The sequence below is a fragment of the Parasteatoda tepidariorum genome, chromosome 1 (assembly GCF_043381705.1).
Source record: "Parasteatoda tepidariorum isolate YZ-2023 chromosome 1, CAS_Ptep_4.0, whole genome shotgun sequence".
Classification (NCBI taxonomy): Eukaryota; Metazoa; Arthropoda; class Arachnida; order Araneae; family Theridiidae; genus Parasteatoda; species Parasteatoda tepidariorum.
The window spans coordinates 108833665-108841999 of NC_092204.1; the positions used below are offsets into that span (position 1 = coordinate 108833665).

At 36.3% G+C, this 8335-nt stretch overlaps 2 protein-coding genes across 2 annotated transcripts; both read left to right on the forward strand.

Moving 5' to 3' along the window:
• The first annotated feature begins 4118 nt into the window (after nucleotides 1-4118).
• On the forward strand, nucleotides 4119-4640 carry LOC107449315 (uncharacterized). Its single transcript, XM_016064810.2, has one exon. The coding sequence runs from the start codon at nucleotides 4119-4121 to the stop codon at nucleotides 4638-4640; it is 522 nt and encodes a 173-aa protein (XP_015920296.2).
• Nucleotides 4641-7010: 2370 nt separating this feature from the next.
• LOC139426763 (uncharacterized) lies at nucleotides 7011-7975 on the forward strand. The gene is made up of 3 exons (XM_071186659.1): nucleotides 7011-7047; nucleotides 7192-7652; nucleotides 7715-7975. The coding sequence occupies exons 1-3, from the start codon at nucleotides 7011-7013 to the stop codon at nucleotides 7973-7975; spliced, it is 759 nt and encodes a 252-aa protein (XP_071042760.1).
• The last annotated feature ends 360 nt before the right edge of the window (nucleotides 7976-8335 follow it).

The window sequence follows — 8335 nt, forward strand, 5'->3', positions numbered from 1 at the left end:
AAATTTATGCAAGAAAAGTTTAACCTAAAATATTTTCTAGTAACCTGACATATCTGTACAAAAATAACACAAAATATGTGTCACTTTAAACATTTACGAAGGAAATATTTTATTTTTTAAAGAACATATCCTAGAAATATAAGAATAAAATATTGCATTTCGTCTAGCAAGATTTGAAAGATCCACCTCACGTTTCGGAGTAGTCCATGAATATGAGCAGTATGCATATAAAATTTGACTTTAAAATCAGGTAGAATATAGAAAACGAAATTGAAAAGTTACGCTTTGACTTTAGAAAATAGGTTTCAATAACATGTGTCAGGTCTGTACGTTATTACCATTTAGAAGAAGCGGGTGTCGCAACGAAAATGGAAAAAATTGGATTTTTCATGCAATAAATAAATTTGCATGATATGATTGGTTACTTCGATCTTAAAAGATAAAACAATTTCTCAAAGAAGTTTAAATTTCCTTACATGACATTCCTTTTATAAAAAGAATACCAGAAATATTTAAGTAATTGATTATGCATTAATAATGAATAGTCATCTATCCTTTTATTTTCTGTACATTAATGCAGCTTAAAGTACATTAATGAATGAGCATCATTTACTCCAATTTTACTTGGAAACAAGGCTGGCCAGGAATTTTGAAAATAAAGTTTCAGAGGCATACCTTTAGGTTAGAAAATAAGTTTTATTAACATTTGTTAGTACTAAATTTTATTAACTGTTATTCAGTACTGTCATCAAAAATGCCGTCATTTTTACTATTAGCACTACTTTACAAGAGAATTTATCTTGAATTTTTCTTAAAATGTATGATTTTAAATATTTCATATACGTTGTGTATTATATTTTTTTCGGATTGAAAAGCCACCATAAGGATTTTTCGGATTTGTTAAAAGTTATGAAAACACAAAGTTTTCCAAAAAACCTATTGCGGATTTGTAATCCTGTGAGAAATCTACATTCAGTAAAACGCTTGAATTTTTTTTTTAACGTGAGATGAGTCTATTTAGCTTCAATTAGTAATTTTTCACTTCTTGATGCATTTGTATTTTTATTTTTTCAATATGACTGAATTATTTAGAAAATAAATATATATTAATGATCAGAAAATTAAATACCAAAAATTTTATAATATGGATAAATATTCTTTGAAAAACTTACTTATGAATGTTTAACTGCAGATCATATATTTTTAATAATATAACTGTAAAATACTTCGGACTGTCATTAACTTTTATTAAAAGCTAGTTTCGATTTGTGTTTTTCCACATACATTTTTTATTATTTTCTGTCGTAAATTGTTACGGTTAATATTGGATTGTCACTAAGAATTTCTGACACCCTGAAAGCTGGTATTTTTTACTGGGCTTTCACTATGAGAATAAAAATAATATTTCTTAGATAGTACTAGAGGTAATATTAAAATGCGATGGAATAAGTATTTCAACACTGAGTAACGTTCCTGTTTATTGAGTGTAAGTATATTATGAGTATAACTGTTAGCGAGATTTGTGCAAGATTATTTTTTACAGTTAACTATAGTATAGTATAAACACAAACTTATTCATGTATGGTATATACTTTATTCTCGTATAGTATATGCTTTATTCTCTTTGTAAACCCATATACCTCATTGTTAGTATTCGATAATTTCAATTTTGCGGCCAGCAGAATCCGAAACACATTAGCTTCTAAAAACACAATTTAGTTCAAAAAGCTAAAGCAATAAAAGTATAATTCCGTCGCTCAATTTGACGTGTAAAACATTTGAAAAAATTGGGAAAAAAAACTTGATTAAAATTGGTTTTTTAAATGATTGGTTGGTTGGTAATAAACTTCTTACTGTCCTCTATTGACTTTAATATTTTCCCATACAGTTTACTGTAGAGCAGTACTTTATAAACTATATTTTAACGTAATATTTACCTCAAAAGTTTGCCTATTATTTACCGAAATGTTTGACTTATTTTGTTACGATAAATTAACATTAAAAAAGGGTTAAAAAGCTTTGAAAAGTGAAGAGGTTTTATATATCTAAGAAATGGCTGCTTTAAAGAAATAATTTAATTCAATATTCAACACGCAGAGGTAATAAACTAGAAAAGATAGAAAAATACAATTCTGGAAAAGAAAAATACAGTTTAGTCCTTAATCTTCCTTCGAGAGCATTTTTCTATTTATTATCGAGAAAGTCCTCGAACAAAATGTGATGTTATAGGTTAGTTTTCGATTTTTCTAGAAGAAAAATATTAATGTTGTCACAAGCTTCGTTAAACTTTTTCTCTCAACTTCATCTGACATATTTTCAATAAACTACACGCTTGTCTAGGGAATCTATATCTTTTACAAACACATTAGATACTCTCTTCCGAGATGTAATTTACTTAGTTTTAGTTCACCTCATGTATTTCTCTTACATTTAAGATTTCAAGTTCAGTTGGTTTTCATTTCAAAGCATTTCTATGCTATTTTTTCAAACTATTTGCTATTGGAAAACATTTGAAAAAAACTGTATTGTTTCAGTATGGTGTTTGCTTCTTTATGACAATTCTTTGCAAAAACATTTTACATTTAAAAATTTACAGTTTGTTTCAATGCTCACAACACTGTAATGTTCACAATACTGCAATATACACCAAAAAAAAAATAATTAGAAACCCGCTTACATGATATTCTTTCAAGTAACTTGAAAGAATATCATGTAAGCGAGTATCATGTAATAACTAGTAACTTGAAATTCGATTTTAGGTAAATTCTAAATATTGCTTTAGTTATTAAAAACATTTATTGAAACATTTAGTTAGTAAAACATTTTCAATGTCTGTACTTATACAAACTTATTATATTTCAAATCTCAATATTTGCTTTTTCACAATATCTAGTAAATTTACTAAAAAAGAATTTAAAAAAAGGTAATTTTGTTTCTGTAGTTAAGAAATAAGTTAAAAAGTTGCATTTTTAATTTTTGTTTCTTGGAATCATTAAACCTATTTAATTTAAAAGAAATCTCTCATTAACCATCTACATTAAAAATAACAAAAAATTATTTTCTGTATAACTAGTTATTTTTCAATTGTCAATTAGACTAGGCATAAATAGTTCAAGTGATTTGACAAATCTCGGAAAATAGGTAAAATTTCATTAGAGTTTTAAATTTTCAACAGACTCAATAACGGGGACATTTTTCAACCTCATTTTTCTTATTTGTAATTACCCTCCTCCCACGTTTAGATCAAGAATTAGAAAGAGTTAAAAATAAGTGCATTTTTATGCTTGTTTTATTTAGAATGATTATTTTTTAATTATTTTTTGTATTTTATACTTTACTCCTCATTTAAAATTTGTTATTAAAATAAAGCTGAAAAAATTTCAATAAACTTCAGCTTAAAAAATTCCTTTGAAAAAAAAATCACAACTTTAAAAAAAAAATATTATTTTTTATTTTTATTTCCACTGTGAAAAGAAGTATGGTCAAAACCTCCAGAATATGGTTGTAGAGGCTGTTAATTGTGACAGCTAGGAAATCATGCAATTCCAGGGTAGAAGGATCGAGGATTCAATCGATGCCAAAGGTAGGAAAACTAAACAGAATAGTTCCTGTAGGAAGGATACCTGCGGAGGAACACAACCGACAACCACGGCTAAGAGTGAAGAGTCTGCTGTCCGATATTTAAGGAGAGGGCATTTTGCCATCGAGGTTGCAGCAGCGTCCGAGACTTCGTCCCGATACTTCGTTTTCCCCAGTGACGCCCACCTTCAGTATGAGATGCTTGCATACGACATTTTAAGTTTTAATTGTTTTAATAACAACTTTTAAATGTTTTTAACAAATAACCTGTTTTCTGAGTTTGTTTCTTGATGGATTGTTAACGTTTTCTATTAAAGAAGGATGTTTCATTGCAATATTGTTTCATTTGACATCTTCCAGTTTATCACGAAACAACAATTCATGACCCAGACGTGATTTTCTGCTTCTGCAAACTGCATTTGGGAAACTCTACTAGCTGATGGATTACGAAGGAATTTTGGCACGTTTCGAGTTTTAAAAATTTTGGCGAGCTGTGAGTTCAACTTTCGTCTTTTGTTGGACTTACATATTTCGGATTAATGCAAGAAATGCCCGAGTCTGCGGGAACTGCTGATCAAAAAATTGCTTTTGTCGCTGTTAAGTCACCACCTTTTTGGAGAGCTAATCCAGAGTTATGGTTCAGGAAAATTGAAAGTCTGTTCACGCTTGCTGGAGTAACAACAGAGTCAACGAAATTTCACCACGTAGTTTCTGCTCTGCAACCGGAGAAACTAGCGATTATCAGCGATATTATTATCAGTCCACCTGTAGATGAGCCTTTCACCGCACTGAATAAAAGATTGTGCGCTCAATATGATGAATCTGAAGTACAGCGCTTAAGTTGTTTGATTTCGGGAATGCAACTCGGCGACCGCTGTCCTTCAAAATTGCTTCTGGAATTGCGGAATAAAGCCGGTGCAAGAATTAACGATGAACTTCTCAAATCTTTATTTTTGCAGAGGTTGCCTGCTAATGTTCAACAGATTTTGGCTATTTCCAACGATAACCTAGACAAGCTGGCAGAGATAGCTGATGGTATTATGGCTCCGACAACTAGCTGACAGTCAGTCAGCACAGTTGCTTGTTCGACAAATCATTCGGATTGGCAGTCTTTATTGACAGATATCACAACTCGTTTCTCACGGTTGGAAGCTCGTACAAGTGACCGGTCAAAAAGTTCTAGTTAGAAATGCTCTACTAGCCGAAACCGACAGACTGCGAACTCGCAGTATTGCTGGCATCATAAAAAAAAATTCCAGAAACGAGCGACAAATAGCCGGCCTCCATGCTCGTTCCAGTCGGAAAACTGCTGAGGCCGTAATCCAGTCAAAAGGGTGACGGCGAAGCGATGACTCAGCGGCTTTATCTGACAGACAAGTCTACACCCTCACGTTATCTCATCGAAACGGGAGCTGACGTCTCTATTATACCTCGTGCTGCCTATGCATCTAGTGACTATACAGCGCAGATGAAATTGTTCGCCCTAAACGGTACGACCATTACAACGTTTGGCCAACGTCTGTTGAAATTAGACCTCGGACTCAGAAGAGAGTTCAGCTGGCCTTTTATCGTCGCTGCCGTGCCTCATCCAAATATCGGAGCTGACTTCTTGCGCAATTTTGGGTTATTAGTCGACATCAGAAATGCTGCAGTAATTGATCCTTTGACCAAGATGCAAACAAGAGGTACCCGGCATGCTGGAATTTCTTCAACTGTAAAATTATTTTTAGAGAAATCTAAATTCCACCATTTGTTGTCAGAGTTTCCTGCTCTGATTAGGTCAGGTGCCACGCCAAGAAAAGTTAAGCACGGAGGGGAAAATTGGATGCAGACAAAAGGACCGACTATTTTTTCGAAACCTCGACGTTTATCGCCAGATAAGTTGAAAGCTGCAAAACAAGAGTTTGAATTTTTGGTAGCATCAGAGGTTTGTCAGCCTTCCAAAAGCTGTTGGACAAGTCCGTTACACATGGTTCTAAGAAAATGGCGACTGGCGACCGTGTGGTGATTTTCGTCGACTAAATGGTGTGACCGTGCCAGATAGATACCCTGTTCCCCACATACAAAAGTGTTTTCAGGTTTTGGAAGGTAAAAGAATATTTTCTTCGTTGGACCTGGAGAAAGCATTCATTATCAGATTCCAGTGCGCAAGGAAGACGTACCAAAGACTGCGGTAACAACCCCGTTCGGATTGTTCGAGTTTTTGTATATGCCGTTTGGATTATCGCCCCAAACGGTACTGCCGCAACTTTCCAACGTTTCATCCATCAGGATTTAGGTGAGTTTGATTTTTGCGTACCTTATTTTGATGATGCGTTAGTAGCTTCGAAGAACGAAGAACATTTAATTCATTTAAAAAGAATTTTTCAGCGTTTTGCTGAATATGGTGTAACACTCAACGTAAGCAAATGTGTCTTGGGACAGCCTTCAGTAGAATTTTTAGTGCATTTAGTAACGGAAAAGGGTATTACTCCGCTTCCTGATAAAGTTTCTGTAATTGCTAATTTTCCTCAGCCAGTTACAGTTAGAGAGCTACGTCGATTTCTTGCGGTCTTGAATTTTTATAGAAGATTCATACCGAGATCTGCCCACACTCAAGCAATTTTAAACGAATATTTAAAGGGTGCTAAGAAAAATGATAAAAGCGTGATCAAGTGGTCGGAGGTAGCAGTTGCTGCGTTTAAGGAGAGCAAAAAGGAATTGGCGAATTCAACCAAGCTGTACTATCCTGTCATGAATGCACAGTTGCTGATGGTGGTAGACGCTTCAGATACTGCGATGGGCACTGCTTTGCATCAGCGTATCGAGAAAGAGTGGCAACCACTTGGTTTTTATTCAAAGAAGCTTGCACCATCTCAAAGAAAGTGCAGTGCTTACGACAGAGAGCTCTTGGCTGCGTACATGACAGTCGAATACTTTCGGCATATGGTAGAGGGTCGGCCGTTTACTATCTACACTGGCTACAAGCCACTTATACATGCCTTTAAACAGAAGGAAGATAAGTGTTCGCCAAGACAATCGCGTCATTTGGATTCTATTGGCCAATTCACTACGGATATTCAGCACGTGAAGAGAATAGATAACGTTGTTGCAGATGCGCTGTCCAGAGTAAACATTGCTACCATAGAAACACCTTCCCACATCAATTTTCCAGAAATTTCTAACAACCTAAAAGGTGACCAGGAACTATCCGAAATTTTAGCTCAAACCGGTAACTCATCTTCGGTACTTCAACCATTCGTAAGAGGTGATTCTGGTGTGGAGCTGTTTTGCGATATATCTACCAAACGGATTCAACCATTCGCACCCGAAGTGGACAGAAAAAACGTTTTTTCCAAACTGCATTCCATTTCACATCCAGTTATTAAAGCTACTATAAGGTTGGTGGAAGAGCGATATGTTTGACCTGGTACAAAGAAAGATGCTAGGACATGGGCTCAGCAATGCTTGGCTTACCAACGTTCCAAGGTGACACGTCACACGCAGAGCAACCTTGGCACGTTTGTTCCGCCTAATTCCAGATTCGAGCATGTGCACATCGACATCGTACGTCCCTTGCCACCATCAGAAGGTTTTCGCTACTGTCTTACTTGTGTTGACCATTTTTCCAAGTGACCAGAAGCGTACCCGCCAGCAGATATAACAGCCAAATCTGTTATTCAACTTTCTACGATGGATGGATTGCTAGGTTTGGAATACCCCCACGAATCACAACTGACCAGGGAACACAGTTCGAAGCCTCACTGTTTGATGCCCTGACTAAGTTCCTGGGTTCGACCCGTCATCGAACAAGCCCTTACCATCCCGCAGGAAATCGTCAAGTGGAAAGATTTCACAGACAGCTGAAGGGAGCGATTAGAGCCTACAGTACAAGTCAGTGGACCATAGTTTCACCTACCATTCTTTTAGGTATTAGGCCTGCATGGAAGGAGGACTTGCGAGTAACGACAGCTGAAAAGGTTTATGGAACTCCGATAAGACTGCCTGGAAAATTTTTATGTCCGTCTACTGGTACAGCGGATCCCGCAAACTTTGTTGGAAAGCTCAATGAGACCATGCAGGAGTTGCTGCCAGTAAAGTCTAGACATCAAGAACATAGAGCAGTTTTTGTAAGTAAAGACCTTTCATCTTGCAGTCACGTTTTTCTGCAGTCCGATGTCCTAAAAAAAGGCCTGCAGCCACCATACGAAGGTCCATTTCAAGTGCTAAGGGGAGGGGAAAGGTTTTTAAGATTCTTATTCATGACCGAGAGAGTACGGTAAACGTGGATCGTCAAAAGTCTGCATATGTATCCCGAAATGAAAAGGACATATTTCCTAAGAGCGGATTAACAGCTATGAATGAATCGACAGAGGATGAATCTACTCTCCCAGAGCCTGGTAACATGCCAAACTAGGTTAAGACACGATCAGGCAGTCGAGTTAGGTTTCATGGGAAGTATCAGCAATGAGCTGGAAAAGTCTCGCTAACGCTGGTAGGGAGCTACAGTAGAGGCTGTTAATTGTGACAGCAGGAAATCATGCAATTCCAGGGTAGAAGGATCGAGGATTAGATCGAAGGCCGAAGGAACACAATCGACAACCACGGCTAAGAGTGAAGAGTCTGCTGTCCAATATTTAAGGAGAGGACATTTTGCAATCCACTCACACTTCAGCCACGGTAGAGAGAGGTTGCTCTTCAAACCGGTTCTATGGATTTCGAAAAAGACGACGGGTCTGCAGGCACAGGTCAGTCCGAGTGTTGCGGGGGCCAGACC

Excerpts from the sequence above, each read along its gene's own strand:
- LOC107449315 (XM_016064810.2), top strand. The coding sequence starts at position 4,119 with ATGCAAGAAATGCCCGAGTCTGCGGGAACTGCTGATCAAAAAATTGCT.
- LOC139426763 (XM_071186659.1), top strand. The coding sequence starts at position 7,011 with ATGGGCTCAGCAATGCTTGGCTTACCAACGTTCCAAG. Across the intron at positions 7,048-7,191 it reads TGGCTTACCAACGTTCCAAG|TGACCAGAAGCGTACCCGCC; the intron begins GTGACACGTCAC and ends CATTTTTCCAAG. Across the intron at positions 7,653-7,714 it reads CCATGCAGGAGTTGCTGCCA|TCACGTTTTTCTGCAGTCCG; the intron begins GTAAAGTCTAGA and ends TTCATCTTGCAG.